The sequence below is a fragment of the Zonotrichia albicollis genome, chromosome 4, assembly GCF_047830755.1.
Source record: "Zonotrichia albicollis isolate bZonAlb1 chromosome 4, bZonAlb1.hap1, whole genome shotgun sequence".
Classification (NCBI taxonomy): Eukaryota; Metazoa; Chordata; class Aves; order Passeriformes; family Passerellidae; genus Zonotrichia; species Zonotrichia albicollis.
The window spans coordinates 2,329,656-2,348,795 of NC_133822.1; the positions used below are offsets into that span (position 1 = coordinate 2,329,656).

A 19,140-nucleotide genomic window follows, 5' to 3' on the forward strand; every position below is an offset into this window, starting at 1 on the left:
CTGGATATATTTAAATATATCGACATCAATTTACGTGTGTGTGTTCAATGCAGTGCTCTGGATGCAATTATTCAAACAGCTCCCTAAAAAATGAGAATTGAGGCAGTTGGACATCCTCTGAATGTGTGGATTTCTCCTGGCTACGAGGCCCAGGTTCATCAGAGGACAGATTTAATTGCTACATCAGAGTTTGTGTGTTGATATCCGACATCTGATGCGCGAAAGTTCAGGGACGCCAATCAGGCACGGTGCAGATGCCACTCTGCAAAATGTTCTCAGACAGCCTCCATCTGTCAGATATGGTAATCCCTGCTCCCCATCAATAATTCACCTCCTTCCCTCCACGTTTCCCGCATTTGAGTCGGAATTTTTAATGGCAAAGGCTCCACCTTGGATAGACGGCGTTGCCTGATCTGCATTCCCCGCTCGTTCCTGCCCCGCAGCCTCTCGCCTTTGGCACTTCAAGAATAATTTCTCAGTTTATTTGGGTTTTTTTTTGGTTTTTCTTTTTGTGTTTTTTTTAAATCACAGCTCTCTTTTTGGGCTGTCTCATCTTGCTGGAGGCTGGAGGTCAGAGGGTAATTATGGCAATCACACCAAATCCAGCTCGGGGGATCGCGCCTTTCCTGGGAAAGCTCCTGGGGAACACCACGGGGGAGGCTGAATCCCCCAAAGAAGATGTTACTGCACAGTTGAAAAGGGAGAAAATGGGGCAAAGGGGGGGAAAAAGCTGATGTGGAGCTGTTCATCCATGGGTCAGAAAATGCTGAGGGGCATCTTGTCCCAACTGAATCTATAGAACCCATAAAATCATAAAATCTTGGTTACATCTCAAACTCTTTGCAGCCTTAAATCCTTAAAGAGAATGAATGTAAAAAAAGTATGGAAAGCAATTTTTTACACAGGCCACAGATAGTGACAGGATACAAGGAAAGTTTTAAACTAAAAGAGGTGAGATTTGGATTAGATTTTAGAAGGAAAGGGTTTATTGTGAGGGGCTTATTGTTTATTGTGATTGTCCCAAAGAAGATGTTAGTGCACAGTTGAAGAGGGAGAAAAGAGGAGAAAGGGAGGGAAAAAGCTGATGTGGAGCTGTTCATCCATGGGTCAGAAAATGCTGAGGGGCATCTTGTCCCCAACTGACTCTACAGGAGCCATAAAATCATAAAACCTTGGTTACATCTCAAACTCTTTGCAGCCTTAAATCCTTAAAGAGAATGAATGTAAAAAAAGTATGGAAAGCAATTTTTTACACAGGCCACAGATAGTGACAGGACACAAGGAAAGTTTTAAAGTAGAAGAGGTGAGATTTAAATTAGATTTTAGAAGGAAGGGCTTTATTGTTTATTGTGATTGCCCCAAAGAAGATGTTACTGCACAGTTGAAAAGGGAGAAAATGGGGGAAAGGGAGGGAAAAAGCTGATGTGGAGCTGTTCCTCCATGGGTCAGAAAATTCTGAGGGGCATCTTGTCCCCAACTGAATCTATAGAACCCATAAAATCATAAAACCTTGGTTACATCCCAAAGTCTTTGCAGTCTTAAAGAGAATTAATGAAAAAAAAGATGGAAACTAACTTTTTACACAGGCCACAGATAGCGACAGGATACAAGGAAAGTTTTAAAGTAAAAGAGGTGAGATTTGGATTAGATTTTAGAAGGAAGGGGTTTATTGTGAGGGGTTCATTGTTTATTGTGATTGCCCCAAAGAAGATGTTACTGCACAGTTGAAGAAGGAGAAAAGGGGAGAAATGGAAGGAAAAAGCTGATGTGGAGCTGTTCCTCCATGGGTCAGAAAATGCTGAGGGGCATCTTGTCCCAACTGACTCCTCTGAGCCCACAAAATCATAAAATCTTGGTTACATCACAAAGTCTTTGCAGTCTTAAAGAGAATGAATTAAAAAAAATATGGAATGCAAATTTTTACACAGGCCACAGGACAAAAGGAAAATTTTAAACTCAAAGAGGTGAGATTTAAATTAGATTTTAGGAGGAAGGGGTTTATTTTTTATTGTGATTGCCCCAAAGAAGATGTTAGTGCACAGTTGAAGAAGGAGAAAAGGGGAGAAATGGAGGGGAAAAGCTGATGTGGAGCTGTTCCTCCATGGGTCAGAAAATTCTGAGGGGCATCTTGTCCCCAACTGACTCCACTGAGCCCAGAAAATCATAAAATCTTGGTTACATCTCAAAGTCTTTGCAGTCTTAAAGAGAATGAATTAAAAAAAAATACGGAATGCAAATTTTTACACAGGCCACAGATAGTGACAGGACAAGAGGAAAGTTTTAAAGTAGAAGAGGTCAGACTTGGATTAGATTTTAGAAGGAAAGGGTTTATTGTGAGGGGTTTATTGTTTATTGTGATTACCCCAAAGAAGATGTTACTGCACAGTTAAAGAGGGAGAAAAGGGCGGAAAGGGAGGGAAAAAAGCTGATGTGGAGCTGTTCCTCCATGGGTCAGAAAATTCTGAGGGGCATCTTGTCCCAACTGACTTCATGGAACCCATAAAATCATAAAGTCTTGGTTACATCACAAAGTCTGTGCAGTCTTAAAAAGAATGAATTAAAAAAATTATGGAATGCAAATTTTTACACAGGCCACAGGACAAAAGGAAAATTTTAAACTCAAAGAGGTGAGATTTAAATTAGATTTTAGGAGGAAGGGGTTTATTGTTTATTGTGATTGCCCCAAAGAAGATGTTACTGCACAGTTGAAGAGGGAGAAAAGAGGAGAAATGGAGGGAAAAAGCTGATGTGGAGCTGTTCATCCATGGGTCAGAAAATGCTGAGGGGCACCTTGTCCCCAACTGACTCTACAGGACCCATAAAATCATAAAACCTTGGTTACATCTCAAACTCTTTGCAGCCTTAAATCCTTAAAGAGAATGAATGTAAAAAAAGTATGGAAAGCAATTTTTTACACAGGCCACAGATAGTGACAGGACACAAGGAAAGTTTTAAACTAAAAGAGGTGAGATTTAAATTATATTTTAGAAGGAAGGGGTTTATTATTTATTGTGATTGCCCCAAAGAAATGTTACTGCACAGCTGAAAAGGGAGAAAATGGGAGAAATGGAGGGAAAAAGCTGATGTGGAGCTGTTCATCCATGGGTCAGAAAATGCTGAGGGGCATCTTGTCCCAACTGACTTCATGGAACCCATAAAATCATAAAGTCTTGGTTACATCACAAAGTCTTTGCAGTCTTAAAGAGAATGAATGAAAAAAAAGATGGAAACTAACTTTTTACACAGGCCACAGATAGTGACAGGATACAAGGAAAGTTTTAAACTCAAAGAGGTGAGATTTAAATTAGATTTTAGGAGGAAGGGGTTTATTGTTTATTGTGATTGCCCCAAAGAAGATGTTAGTGCACAGTTGAAGAAGGAGAAAAGGGGAGAAATGGAAGGAAAAAGCTGATGTGGAGCTGTTCCTCCATGGGTCAGAAAATGCTGAGGGGCATCTTGTCCCCAACTGACTCTACAGGACCCATAAAATCATAAAATCTTGGTTACATCCCAAAGTCTTTGCAGTCTTAAAGAGAATTAATGAAAAAAAAAGATGGAAACTAACTTTTTACACAGGCCACAGATAGTGACAGGATACAAGGAAAGTTTTAAACTAAAAGAGGTGAGATTTAAATTAGATTTTAGAAGGAAGGGGTTTATTTTTTATTGTGATTGCCCCAAAGAAGATGTTAGTGCACAGTTGAAAAGGGAGAAAATGGGGGAAAGGGAGGGAAAAAGCTGATGTGGAGCTGTTCCTCCATGGGTCAGAAAATTCTGAGGGGCATCTTGTCCCAACTGACTTCATGGAACCCATAAAATCATAAAGTCTTGGTTACATCCCAAAGTCTTTGCAGTCTTAAGAGAATTAATGAAAAAAAAGATGGAAACTAACTTTTTACACAGGCCACAGATAGTGACAGGACACAAGGAAAGTTTTAAAGTAAAAGAGGTGAGATTTGGATTAGATTTTAGAGGGAAGGGGTTTATTGTGAGGGGTTCATTGTTTATTGTGATTGCCCCAAAGAAGATGTTACTGCACAGTTAAAGAGGGAGAAAAGGGCGGAAAGGGAGGGAAAAAGCTGATGTGGAGCTGTTCATCCATGGGTCAGAAAATGCTGAGGGGCATCTTGTCCCAACTGACTTCATGGAACCCATAAAATCACAAAATCTTGGTTACATCCCAAAGTCTTTGCAGTCTTAAAGGGAATGAATTAAAAAAAATATGGAATGCAAATTTTTACACAGGCCACAGGACAAAAGGAAAGTTTTAAACTAAAAGAGGTGAGATTTAAATTAGATTTTAGAAGGAAGGGGTTTATTTTTTATTGTGATTGCCCCAAAGAAGATGTTAGTGCACAGTTGAAGAGGGAGAAAAGAGGAGAAATGGAGGGAAAAAGATGATGTGGAGCTGTTCATCCATGGGTCAGAAAATGCTGAGGGGCATCTTGTCCCAACTGACTTCATGGAACCCATAAAATCATAAAATCTTGGTTACATCTCAAACTCTTTGCAGCCTTAAATCCTTAAAGAGAATGAATGTAAAAAAAGTATGGAAAGCAATTTTTTACACAGGCCACAGATAGTGACAGGATACAAGGAAAGTTTTAAACTAAAAGAGGTCAGATTTGGATTAGATTTTAGAGGGAAGGGGTTTATTGTGAGGGGTTTATTGTTTATTGTGATTGCCCCAAATAAGATGTTACTGCACAGTTGAAAAGGGAGAAAATGGGGGAAAGGGAGGGAAAAAGCTGATGTGGAGCTGTTCATCCATGGGTCAGAAAATGCTGAGGGGCATCTTGTCCCAACTGACTTCATGGAACCCATAAAATCATAAAACCTTGGTTACATCCCAAAGTCTTTGCAGTCTTAAAGAGAATTAATGAAAAAAAAAAGATGGAAACTAACTTTTTACACAGGCCACAGATAGTGACAGGATACAAGGAAAGTTTTAAACTAAAAGAGGTGAGATTTGGATTAGATTTTAGAGGGAAGGGGTTTATTGTGAGGGGTTTATTGTTTATTGTGATTGCCCCAAAGAAGATGTTACTGCACAGTTGAAAAGGGAGAAAATGGGAGAAATGGAGGGAAAAAGCTGATGTGGAGCTGTTCCTCCATGGGTCAGAAAATTCTGAGGGGCATCTTGTCCCCAACTGACTTCATGGAACCCATAAAATCATAAAGTCTTGGTTACATCACAAAGTCTTTGCAGTCTTAAAGAGAATGAATTAAAAAAAATATGGAATGCAAATTTTTACACAGGCCACAGGACAAAAGGAAAATTTTAAACTCAAAGAGGTGAGATTTAAATTAGATTTTAGGAGGAAGGGGTTTATTTTTTATTGTGATTGCCCCAAAGAAGATGTTAGTGCACAGTTGAAGAAGGAGAAAAGGGGAGAAATGGAGGGAAAAAGATGATGTGGAGCTGTTCCTCCATGGGTCAGAAAATTCTGAGGGGCACCTTGTCCCCAACTGACTTCATGGAACCCATAAAATCACAAAATCTTGGTTACATCCCAAACTCTTTGCAGCTTTAAATCTTTAAAGAGAATTAATTAAAAAAAAAAGATGGCCACAGATAGTGACAGGACACAAGGAAAGCTTTAAACTAAAAGAGGTCAGATTTGGATTAGATTTTAGGAGGAAGGGGGATTATTGGTCCCTCCCAACCCAAACCATTCCCTGATTCTGTGATCCCAGAGCCAGGAGATGGCTGATTGTTGAGAACATTCCCTGGCATGAGGGCAAATTCCCCCCATAATCACCAATCAATCCTTCAGTGCCAAAGGAAGGTCCTTGGGTGCCCCCAGCAGGGGCAGCCCAAGCTCTCAGCATCTGAAAGGTGGAAAGTCCATCCTGGGACTTTTTCTGGGAATAAACCCTGAGGATAAGAAGTGATAGCTGGGAATGTTACAGATCCATCCCCAGGCATGGATCCTCAGCAGAAGATGAAGAAAGAAACTCCTGGCTGCAGAATGCAGCTGTAGAAATCCTTATTTTGGATTATTTAGGATTATTTAGGTCACCAGCTGAATGCGTGGCTTTTTACCAGGACTCACCATCAGCCCTAATTTGGCTAAAGCCTCCAAGCCAGACCAAAAGTCAATGAATTAAGGATCTTGTTCATTAAAGAGTAATTAATTACAGAGGAATGTGTCTCAACCTGCCAAAATTCAAGTGTCCAGTGCCACCCCTTCACTGCCATGGTCACCACTAACTCTTATCCCCACATGACACATCCACGTGGTTTTGACCCCTTCCAGGGATGGTGACTGCACCACTGCCCTGGGCAGCTGTGCCAGTGCTTTAGAGCCCTTTCTGGGGGAAAAAAATGTTCCTAAATCCAGTCCAGACCTCCCCTGAACAATTTAAATAGCTGGAGCCCTGCTGTTCCTGGGCTACACCTGCTGCCATCCCTGCTCCACCCCATTGTGTGCCATGGTTTGACCCTGCTGGTCCCCTCAGTTCTGCTGCTCCTGTCTTTCCTCAGTTTCCCTTTTTCCTCCTCTATCCCACCAGGAATTGGCCCTGGGCCCTTCCCTTTCCCTTTTTCCTTTAATTTCTCCTTTCCTTTTCCCTTCCCTTCCCTTCCCTTCCCTTCCCTTCCCTTCCCTTCCCTTCCCTTCCCTTCCCTTCCCTTCCCTTCCCTTCCCTTCCCTTCCCTTCCCTTCCCTTCCCTTCCCTTCCCTTCCCTTCCCTTCCCTTCCCCTTCCCCTTCCCCTTCCCCTTCCCCTTCCCTTCCCTTCCCCTTCCCTTCCTCCCATTTCCAATTCCAGTGGATCCCATTTCCAACTCCAACATTTATAGTTTTCCAAAACTGACAGTGGGCTGGAGGGTGACAGTGCCACCTCTCCAATGACACTGGACAAACCAACAGCCCATCAACTTTCTCCTCTTCCACAAAAGAATGTAAAACAATGAGTTATTTACAGAAAGTGTGTGAGAGAGTTTGCTACAAGAACGTCAACATCAGAAGGCTTAGAAAATCTTAAAAAATCAAAGCTACCATGCCAACCATGGACTATGTGGGTTCGCTCCATATTTTTGCTGCCACCACCCAAACCCCAAATTCAGTGCAAATAAAGCAAATATTGACGAGTTCTCCATGATTTCCCAGAGCCACCACAGAGAGGACAGTAGCCAGGACTGACAGCTCCAGGATGTGCTGTCAAACCTCAGCCTGAAAAAACCAGTGCCCACCTCACATTGCACAGGCCTGGATAAATTAAATTATCCAATTCCTGGATAAATTAAGTATCCAAATCAAAGTGACACACCCCACCCCACTGCCAAACACAGACCACGTGGGTTTGCTCTGCATTTCTGCTGCAACCACCCAAAACCCAAATTCAGTGCAAATAAAGCAAATATTGAGGAGTTCTCCACAATTTCCCAGAGCCACCACAGAGAGGACAGTGGCCAGGACTGACAGCTCCAGGATGTGCTGTCAAACCTCAGCCTGAAAAAAACAATGCCCATCTCACATTGCACAGGCCTGGATAAATTAAATTATCCAATTCCTGGATAAATTAAGTATCCAAATCAAAGTGACACACCCCACTCCACTGCCAAACACAGACCACGTGGGTTTGCTCTGCATTTCTGCTGCAACCACCCAAAACCCAAATTCAGTGCAAATAAAGCAAATATTGAGGAGTTCTCCAAAATTTCTCAGAGCCACCCCAGAGAGGACAGTGGCCAGGATTGGCACCTCCAGGATGTGCTCTCAAATCCCAGCCTGAAAAAAACAATGCCCATCTCACATTGCACAGGCTGGGATAAATTAAATTATCCAATTCCTGGATAAATTAAGTATCCAAATCAAAGTGACACACCCCACCCCACTGCCAAACATAGACCACGTGGGTTTGCTCTGCATTTCTGCTGTCACCATCCACAACCCAAATTCAGTGAAAATAATGAAAATTTTGATGAGTTCTCCATGATTTCCCAGAGCCACCACAGAGAGGACAGTGGCCAGGACTGGCACCTCCAGGATGTGCTGTCAAACCTCAGCCTGGAAAAAACCAGTGCCCACCTCACATTGCACAGGCCTGGATAAATTAAATTATCCAATTCCTGGATAAATGAAATATCCAAATCAAAGTGACACACCCCACCCCACTGCCAAACACAGACCACGTGGGTTTGCTCTGCATTTCTGCTGCCACCACCCAAAACCCAAATTCAGTGCAAATAAAGCAAATATTGAGGAGTTCTCCACAATTTCCCAGAGCCACCACAGGGAGGACAGTGGCCAGGACTGGCACCTCCAGGATGTGCTGTCAAACCTCAGCCTGGCAAAAACAATGCCCATCTCACATTGCACAGGCCTGGATAAATTAAATTATCCAATTCCTGGATAAATTAAATATCCAAATCAAAGTGACACACCCCACCCCACTGCCAAACACAGACCATGTGGGTTTGCTCTGCATTTCTGCTGCAATCACCCAAACCCCAAATTCAGTGCAAATAAAGCAAATATTGAGGAGTTCTCCACAATTCCCCAGAGCCACCACAGAGAGGACAGTGGCCAGGACTGGCACCTCCAGGATGTGCTGTCAAACCTCAGCCTGGAAAAAACAGCGCCCATCTCACATTGCACAGGCCTGGATAAATTAAATTTTCCAATTCCTGGATAAATTAAGTATCCAAATCTAAGTGACACACCCTACCCCAATGCCAAACACAGACCACGTGGGTTTGCTCTGCATTTCTGCTGTCACCATCCACAACCCAAATTCAGTGAAAATAATGAAAATTTTGATGAGTTCTCCATGATTTCCCAGAGCCACCACAGAGAGGACAGTGGCCAGGACTGGCACCTCCAGGATGTGCTGTCAAACCTCAGCCTGAAAAAAACAATGCCCACCTCACATTGCACAGGATAAATTAAATTATCCAATTCCAGCTGGGATTCCAACTCAGACCTTCGATTAAAGCACTTCCACAAGTGACTGGCCAGTGGCAGAGCATCGTCACCGAGGCCAAAATCACTAAAGGTGGAAAATAAGAAGAAAAAAACTCCCAGCAAGAAAAATCCCTTGCCTTTAATTACCATTAGCAATGCAGCATGACAGAGGGAGATAAACACACAGGCACCTACACAAATAAGGAGCTTGGGAACACAAAGTAATTACTTTGATAGGTTTTTTTTTTCCCTCCCCCTCCCCAAAGACATTCAAAACTTATTAGTCTCCAGAAAGCACATATCAGCAAAAGACTGTCACCTCGGGGATAAATGAGGGATTTGTTTGGAACTCATTTCCAGGAGAATATATCCTGGTGGTTTTAAGGCTGAGGAGGAACGTGTTCTGGCCAAAACTGACTTCTTAAAAATGTTTATTCCCATCTTCCTGAGCCTGGAATGGGAACACCAGGTTCTGCCTGGTGAGAAGTTCACCCCATTGATTGTTTCTCCATCACGCCACAAACCCAGCGAGGAAAAGTCAATGAAGCCTCTCAGTTTTTCAGTCCATTTCCAGTTTGGGAAAATTGAATTAATCTCTTTACTCAGACATCCCTGTCCAGGCCATGAAAATCATTGCAGAGAACACAAAAACCTCTCTCTTTAAAGGTTACAGAGCGAGGATTAACAGCGCCTGGGGGCAAGGGCTGAAAAACTTGATCAAAATAAAACATTGAGTCAACACTGGCGAGGCTGAGCAGGACTGGTGCCTCCCAGAGCCTGCTGGGATTTCCAGATGATTCCTCCTGGCCCTTGGAGCCATCCCCATGGAGAGTGGGTGCTCTGTGACCTCCCACAGCCAGGGGAGAGCAGTGCTGGGACAGTTTAGCCCCTAATCCAGCTACTCTGGGGGTGTAAAACCTCAAGGGTTGTCCTGGGGAGGAATATTTGAGACTGGGCACATCCAGGGAGAAGAGCAGAGTCAAATCTTCCAAAAATCTCCAAAATGTTCCAAAATCTCCTCACCATCCTGTGCTGAGAAGTTTCAGCAAAGGATTTGGCCACGGCCAAGCTTCCAGGAGCTTCTGAAGGGCTGGAAAAGCTGAAAGTTTGGGAAAGCTGGAAAAGCTGAAAAGGCCAAAGGATGTGGGGAAGGGTCTGGAGAACCAGGAGGGGCTGAGTGAGCTGGGAAGGGCCTGGAGAACCAGGAGAGGCTGAGGGAGCTGGGAAGGGTCTGGAGAACCAGGAGGGGCTGAGGGAGCTGGGAAGGGCCTGGAGAACCAGGAGGGGCTGAGGGAGCTGGGAAGGGTCTGGAGAACCAGGAGGGGCTGAGGGAGCTGGGAAGGGCCTGGAGAACCAGGAGGGGCTGAGGGAGCTGGGAAGGGCCTGGAGGGGCTGAGGGAGCTGGGAAGGGCCTGGAGGGGCTGAGGGAACTGGGAAGGGTCTGGAGAGGCTGAGGGAGCTGGGAAGGGCCTGGAGAACCAGGAGGGGCTTGAGGGAGCTGGGAAGGGCCTGGAGAACCAGGAGGGGCTGAGGGAGCTGGGCAGGGGCTGAGCCTGGAGCAAAGGAGGCTCAGGGGCCCTGGTGGCTCTGCACAAGTCCCTGCCAGGAGGGGACAGCCCAGGGAACAGGGACAGGAGCAGAGGGAACGGCCTCAGTGCAGCCTCAGGGGGGATTTTGGGACAATTCCTTCCCAGAAACGCTGCCCAGGGCAGAGGTGGAGTCCCCATCCCTCAGGGATTTAACATCCATGTGGATGTGGCACTTGGGGACAATGGGGCAGTGGTGGCCTGGCAGGGCTGGACTCAGTGATCTTGGAGGGCTTTTCCAACCTAAGCAATTCCATGATTCCAAACGGAATTTTTTGGAAAAATTTAATAGAAGGTCTGAGCTCAGGACACCTCCCTGAAAGCAGGGAGACACCCCAAAAAATGCTCCAGAAAATGCTGGGAAGGCACAGATTGGGGCCCTCCTAAAAACTCCTGGCAGATTTCACTGAGAATGAAATCCATGGATGAGGGAGTTTTAATGATCCCATGGAATTTTAATGATCCCATAAAAAGGTGGAGCTTTGGGATGCACCGGGCAAGGGCCACACAGGGACCCTCGGATCCCCCAAAATCCCCCATGGGCAGCAGGAGGAGGGAGGTGGGCCTCGGTTTTTAATCCTCTGATTTTCGGTTAATGCGGTGAAACCACTAATTACAGCTAATTAAACCTGCACTGAGATCAAAGCTCTGCAGAAGCTACAGGGGGGAGCAAACAAGGCGGAAAAGAAAGGGGAAGAAAATACGGATTTTGTTGTAAGCGAGTCCTTAATTGAAAACCAAAGAAGCTTTGTTAATTAAAAGCTGCAGGCCCCAAACGAGGACAGGCTGCAGACACAGGAGCACAACCTTCCACAAGCTTTTCCTGCAGAGCCTCTCCTGGCCCTCATCCCCTGCAGGAAAGGGATTTCCTGGGATCCAGACTGGGAAGATTTGGGGATTTTTACCTTTCACAACTCAGCTATGAAATGGGGTCAGAGAGTGCCCTGTGTGCTCAGTTAATGTGGGGTTTGCTCAAACTGAATGATCCCAAACATCCCAAATTTAATCCTGGCTTGAGGGCAGCCCCAAGGAGAACATTTGAAATGCTTCCCTTAAATTTTTAAAGATTTTTTTTCCCCTAAATTTTTAAAGGTTTTTTTTTTTTTTTGCCACTCAAATTAAGATTTTTTTAAGCCTTCTGATGTTGACATTCTTGTAGCAAACTCTCTCACACACTTTCTGTAAATAACTCACTGTTTTGCATTCTTTTATGGAGGAGGAGAAATCTGATGGGCTGTTGGTTTGCGCAGTGTCATTGGAGAGGTGGCACTGTCACCCTCCAGCCCACTGTCAGTTTTGGAAAACTATAAATGTTGGAGTTGGAAATGGGATCCAGTAGAACTGAAAATGGGAGTCAGGGGAACTGGAAATGGGATCCAGTAGAACTGGAAATGGGATCCAGTGGAACCGGAAATGGGATCCAGTGGAACCGGAAATGGGATCCAGGGGAACTGACTGCCACAGGTGGCAGGGGAGCATCCCAGGAGCTCTGCAGAGACTCCTGGCTCTGAACAAAGCATCCAGGTCAGGATTTGCTGGACCTGATGCTCTCCCCACACCAATGGAGCTCAGAGATGGTTTCAGAGCAAGGTTCCCTCCACCAGCTCCTCCCTCAGGCAACCGGGGCACCCAGGCACAACCACAGGATTTATCTGGAGTAAAATCAGGCAGACAATTAAGATTTGGCGATAAAAAGTCTCCCTGCAGAGCACGGGGATGTTCGAATGTTTCCCTTTCTCTCAGCAGCTCCCAGTAGATGGCAGCAGGGCATTGCTGATTCCTCTGCCAGGGAACAGCAGAAATCTGGGGAAAATCGAACAAAAAGCTGCCCAATGAAACAAAAACCTGCCCGGGCTGGCAGGACAGGAGGGTTGAGCACTGAGGATCCAAATCTGGCAGCACAGCCCCGGTACCGGCCCAGGAGTGATGCAGGATTGGCGTGGGATTGAGAAAAGCTCGAGCTGCAGCTGCATCCTCCATCATAAACCTCCCCATCCTCCCCTTTCACGGCACCATGGAATGCTCTGGGTGAGAAGGGACTTTGGGATCATCCAGAGCCACCCTGGCCACGGGCAGGGACATCTTCCACTCTCCCAGGGTGCTCCAAGCCCCAGTGTCCAACCTGGCCTTGGAATGAAGATGGGTTTGAGTAACAGGAGGGGCTGGAAAGGATCCAGGGAATGGAGCTGGGAAGGGTCTGGAGAACCAGATAAAGCTGAGGGAGCTGGGAAGGGTCTGGAGAACCAGGAGAGGCTGAGGGAGCTGGGAAGGGCCTGGAGAACCAGGAGGGGCTGAGGGAGCTGGGAATGGGCTGGAGAACCAGGAAAAGCTGAGGGAGCTGGGAAGGGCCTGGAGAGGCTGAGGGAGCTGGGAAGGGCCTGGAGAACCAGGAGGGGCTGAGGGAGCTGGGAAGGGCCTGGAGAACCAGGAGGGGCTGAGGGAGCTGGGCAGGGGCTGAGCCTGGAGCAAAGGAGGCTCAGGGGCCCTGGTGGCTCTGCACAAGTCCCTGCCAGGAGGGGACAGCCCAGGGAACAGGGACAGGAGCAGAGGGAACGACCTCAGGCTGGGCTCAGGGTGGATTTTGGGACAATCCCTTCTCCATAAGAAGAAATTAAATGTTGTTAAACACTGGAAAAGGCTGCCCAGGGAGGTTTGGAGTGCCCACCCCTGGAAGTGTCCAAGGAACACCTGGAGGTGGCACTCAGAGCTCTGGGCTGGGGACAAGGTGGGGATTGGGCACAGCCAGGACTGGATGGGCTGGGAAATCTTTTCCATCTTCCATGATCCTGTGAGTCCATGATTTGGGTTTAGTGATGGCCAAACCAGGAACAAGTGGAGCTCTGATGGCTCCAGCCCATCTCCCCTGAGAGCCACCAGCAGGACCAATGAGGGACCACATCTGCTACAGGGACACGGTACAGCCAATATTCCTGGGAATGTCCCAGACTATATCCCTGGAAATGTCCCAGCCAATATTCCTGGAGATGTCCCAGCCAATATTCCTGGCATTGTCCTAGCCAATATTCCTGGGAATGTCCCAGCCAAAATCCCTGGAATATTCCAGCCAATATTCCTAGAAATATCCCACCCAATACCCCTGGCATTGTTCCAGCCAATACCTCTGGAAATGTCCCAGCCAAAATTCCTGGGAATGTCCCAGCCAATACCTCAGAAATGTCCCAGCCAATATCCCTGGAAATATCCCAGACAATATTCCTGGAATGTCCCAGCCAATATCCCTGGAATATTCCAGCCAATATTCCTAGAAATATCCCAGCCAATACCCCTGACATTGTCCCAGCCAATACCTCTGGAAATGTCCCAGCCAAAATTCCTGGGAATGTCCCAGCCAATACCTCAGAAATGACACAGACAATATCCCTGGAAATGTCCCAGACAATACCCCTGGAAATGTCCCAGACAAAATTCCTGGGAATGTCCCAGCCAAAATTCCTGGGAATGTCCCAGCCAATACCTCAGAAATGACACAGACAATATCCCTGGAAATGTCCCAGCCAATATCCCTGGAAATGTCCCAGACAATATTCCTGGAATGTCCCAGCCAATATTCCTGTCATTGTCACCCACAGCAGGACAGGATTCCTGGTCCCTGCAGGATGGGGTGGCCATGGGAACAGCTGGAATGGCAGCTCCCACTCTCTCCAGATGTGGGGACACCTCTGGACCCCTCAGCTGCCACCCCTGAGGCAGGGAGGACCCTGAGAGCAGGGACAGTGCCAGCCCTGCTCATTTCCCAGGTGACAGTGACACTGGTTAGGGAAAATGTTCCCATTCCATCCCTGCTCTCCCTGCTCCCTCTGCAGCCACCTCAGCTGTACACTCAATTTTAACACCTGTCTGACCCAGAAAATCACATTTTTCAGTGATTTTTGAATTGAAGGGTGAGTCTGAAGCAGAATCCTCGCCCTTTGTGACGACCTCTGATGAAATCTTCATAAAATCCCAGAGAATTTTGGGTGGGGATAGAGGGAGAGGAGGGAAGAAGACACAAGGGAAAGGATCCAAGTAGGAACTCAAAATTTGAAGCTTTTGTGCCTTTCATGCTATAAATCTAATTCTGGCTGTGAAACTTTGGTAATTTGGAGTTATTTGGAAGTCATGCTCAGTCCCAGAGTTTACACACATGCCTGGATATTCCACAGGGAGAAAATCCTGCTTTTTCCTTAATAAAGCAGTGGAATTCCCAACAACTCCTGCATTTCTGCTGCCCTAGATACTGAACACACACAGGAGTGAAAAACCCATTAACATCTGCAGGAAATTCAGCAAATGCCACAAATCCTTTGTGACACCTCAGCAGTCAGAACCAGCCCGTTTCACCCTTTATCCTGGTGGAAAAACCTCCTCACACCACTTGGCAATTTCATTTTTTTTCAGTGGAAATGTGCTCTGTGATGCTCTGCTGAGACTTTCCTTGCCTTGAACTGAGAATCTGAAAGCAAAACTCATTTAAAACACATTTTCCCTTTGCCATGGGGTTCTCCCAAAGCAGCAAAAATGCTGCTGTTGTCACCTGCAGGTGACAAAGCTTTGGAAAAATGGGATTTAAACAGCAAAAGCCTCCCCAGGACCAACAAGTGTTACCTGGGCTTGCTCTGAATCCTCCACCTGATTTTTGATTCAGAGGAAAAGGAGTTTCCTCTTCCAGCTTCTCTGGTTGGGATTTCTACTGCCTGGAGTCCCTGAGCACAGGAGAAAGGGATGCCCAGTGCTCTCTGAGGCCTCTAAAAAGCCTTGAAGACAATGCCAGAAGTGAAAAATAAAAGCAAAAAATCAAAAAGCACAAAGTTCAGAAAAACCTTAAGGAACTTTTGGTCCTTTCTGAACTGGCCTGGTCTTTCCTACAAACTGATTTCAAACTTTGAGGAAAGGGATGTGCTTCAGAATTCAGATTGGAGGCATGGAGAGGGGAGTGTGGAAAGTGATTTATTGATTGTTAATTGTGGCTAATTGCTGCTGAGGCCTTCACTTTGATGGACACAGAAATATCCAGGCAGGGCTGGGTCTCCTGTCCCACCCTTGACCTTCCAGATCCCTGGAGCAGGGAGGGAATTTATCCCAAGAAAATAAAACTTTTGGTCCTTTCTCATCTGGCCTGGTCTTTCCTACAAACTCATTTCAAACTTTGAGGAAAGGGATCTGCTCCAGAATTCAGATTTAAGGCATTCAGATTTAAGAGTGATGCACTGATTGTTAATTGTGGCTAATTGCTGCTGAGCCCTCAGTGTGATGGACACAGAAATATCCAGGCAGGGCTGGGTCTCCTGTCCCACCCTTGACCTTCCAGTTCCAGGAGCAGGGAGGGAATTTATCCCAGGAAAATAAAACTTTTGGTCCTTTCTCAACTGGCCTGGTCTTTCCTACAAACTCATTTCAAACTCTGAGGAAAGGGATGTGTTCCAGAATTCAGATTTAAGGCATGGAGAGGGAAGTGTGAAGTTAATTGTGGCTGATTGCTGTTACAAACTGATTTCAAACTAAAAATTGATTTCAAACTTTGAGGAAAGGGATCTGCTCCAGAATTCAGATTTAAGGCATTCAGATTTAAGAGTGATGCACTGGTTGTTAATTGTGGCTAATTGCTGCGGAGCCCTCAGTGTGATGGACACAGAAATATCCAGGCAGGGCTGTCCCACCATGACCCTCCAGTTCCCTGGAGATGGGAGGGAATTTATCCCAAGAAAATAAAACTTTTGGTTCTTTCTCAACTGGCCTGGTCTTTCCTACAAACTCATTTCAAACTTTGAGGAAAGGGATGTGCTCCAGAATTCAGATTTAAGGCATGGAGAGGGGAGTGTGGAGAGTGAAGTTAATTGTGGCTGATTGCTGCTACAAACTGATTTCAAACTTTGAGGAAAAGGATCTGCTCCAGAGTTCAGATTTAAGGCATTCAGATTTAAGAGTGATGCATTGGTTGTTAATTGTGGCTAATTGCTGCTGAGCCCTCAGTGTGATGGACACAGAAATATCCAGGCAGGGCTGTCCCACCATGACCCTCCAGATCCCTGGAGCAGGGTGGGAATTTATCCCAGGAAAAAAAGGGGAAGTGAGGATTTCTCCATCAGCTCTGCCACTGCTCCTGTACATGAAAAAACCACTTTATCTTGGAAAAGGCCAAACTGAGAGTTATGCACAGCACAGAGCATTTACAGATTCCTGCCCGAGCTGTATCACAGAGGTACAAATCACTTTTATCCAGCCTGATGTTGTTTTATGCCTTCTGGAGGGGAGCTGTTATGTTTATTTAATATTTTGAGCAGAACCTGGCTGCCCTGGGGTCCCTGGGGTGACGTGAGAGCCTTGCTCAGGTGATTGTGAATTCAGGTGAGCGGGGCAGGCCTGGGATGCACCAGAGCCTTGTTGATGTCAAAGGAGGATCTGGGTAATAAACATTTAAACATTCAGGAGTCATCCGAACAACTAAAGAGTCAAACAGAGCATGAAAGAAGAAAAGATGAAGCTGTGAAAGCAATAAAAGAAACGTGGCTGAGTTGATTTGATGGGAAGGATTCAGCACAAAGCTGCTGTGGGAGGGTGGGGTCAGCCAAGGAACAAGGGACAGGACACAAGGAAATTGGCCCCAAGTCGTGCCAGAGGAGTTTAGGGTTGGATATCAGGAAAATTCCTTCGCCACAGGATGGTCACATGTAAGAAAGAAAAGATGAAATTTGGGAAGTTTATTCCTTGCGGAGATTCTAATGGATCTTCCTCCCTCCCCCTCATCCTGCAGGCCTCAGCTTCCTCATGCCAATGGTGATCTGGAGAAATGGATTCTGTAAGGATTCACCCCCAGATGTGATCCCAAACCAATGAGGCACTGAGTCACACTCTTCACCCACAGAGCTCAAACCTCCCTCCAAATTCAGCCCCAGTGATGGCACCAAGAGTTTGTGGTGGGTCAGATCCAAGTTCCACACAAACCGCTCTTATTTCACCCCATTCCTCCATTTCCAAGTTCCAGACCTTTCCTTTGGCTATTCCTGGCTCAGCTGTCCCCTCCTGACCCAGAAGGATCAGCTGAGCCCCAGAATGTGGGAGAGGTTTGCAGGGGGTCTGTCACACCAAGTTTTGGGCTTATTTGGGGTTTATCTTGCTGTTCCTGCTATTCCAAGGTAACAGAACTCCAGGGACATGTCCCTTCAAGCCAGCCTGGATCTGGTGACCCTGAGCCTTCAACAAACCAAAACATTTCTTACCTGGGAATAAATCCAAGCCCCGGTTCCATCCTAAGTTCTAGGCCCCACATTTGGAAGCTTTTTCCTGCCTGGGTTTTGATCTTGGAGAAGCTCCAAGGGAGCACCAAGAACAGACAATTTGGTGGGACCTCACCTCAGCCTCAGCTGATCCACATTTGGGCTTGATGACCTTGGAGATCTTCCCTGACCTTAACAACGCCCCTGGATTCTGTGATTCCATGTTGTTCAATCAAAGGAAAGCCAAAATTGCCACCAACACCTCCAGCTGTTGAACTTGCCACTCATCTGGCCACCTGAGACTTTTGGAATGCTGGAACCCAGGGCACAGGGGATATGACTCTGCCTGAGCCCCAGGAGAACACTGCTTTTAACCTTCATCCACGGAGAAAGCTCCCAAGACTTTGGGATGGATTGGAATCTATGAATGTGTGAAACAGATTGTGGTGTAGTTTATCACAGGGTGAAAAATGTAGAGTTTGGGGTTTTTAGGATGGAGGTGGGTAGGAGACAAGATGGAGGATGTGTGCCACCATCACAGCAGAAGATGGAGGACAAGAAGAAGGAGGACAGGACACACCCAGATTCCTTCATCTTGCCCCATGAACCCCCATTCTAAAAACCCTAAAATTCTACATTTTTACCCTGTGATAAATTCATTATTGTTCTACTTAAAACTTTCGTGGCTTGCAGATCCTCATACAAGGTTGGTCATTTTTTCCATGGGTCAAAATCAAAGTCACAGGGGGGTCTTGGGCTCTGTGCCAGGGTCTCTGAGCCCCCTGGCTGGGGTTTGAGCCCTCCAGGACAGCCAGAGGGAGATCCTGGGTTCTGACATCTAACATAGGTGATAGGTACTGGAAAATTACTGTAGATAGTGTACAAATAATTTACATTATCTCAGCTCCTGCGGGCCCCAGGTGAGGGGCACAGGGCCAGGTCTGTGCTCACCTGGCGAAGTCCAGGTCGGCCTCGCGGGACATGGTGATGTTGGTGAGGTTCTGCTGCAGGATGAAGATGTTCCTGCACATCTTCTTGATGCCTGACTCGCTGATGCGCCTGAAGTAGTGCGCGCCGTTGATGAGGATGCAGGAGATGAGGTGGCCCAAACCTGCAAGGAAGAAGAGATTTAGTGCCAGCAATTCATGGTGAAAACCCCCAAAATGTGCATTGTAAGTGGTGCCTGTGAGCTGGATCAAGGGATAATTGGGTTTTAACTGTAAACTTGTCACAGATGTGTTTTATGAAAAATCCTTTCCTTAGGATTTTTCTCCTGAGAAGCTGGGAGGCCTCAGGAACAAAATGCAAACAATGATTATCTGCTGCTGTGGAATGCAACAGGAGCATCTGGGATTGGTATCATGTGGTTGTTTCTAATTAATGGCCAATCACAGCTCAGCTGGCTCAGACTCTCTGGTCAGTCACAAAA

General features: G+C 46.2%; 1 protein-coding gene across 1 annotated transcript in view; it reads right to left on the reverse strand.

The window, feature by feature from the left end:
• EXOC4 (exocyst complex component 4) overlaps positions 1–19,140 on the reverse strand; it is a 438,637-nt gene that overhangs the window by 23,154 nt on the left and 396,343 nt on the right. The window contains exon 17 of the mRNA XM_074538663.1: positions 18,663–18,822. Within this exon, the coding sequence (XP_074394764.1) occupies positions 18,663–18,822 (160 nt within the window). The remainder of the gene's footprint in view (positions 1–18,662; positions 18,823–19,140) is intronic.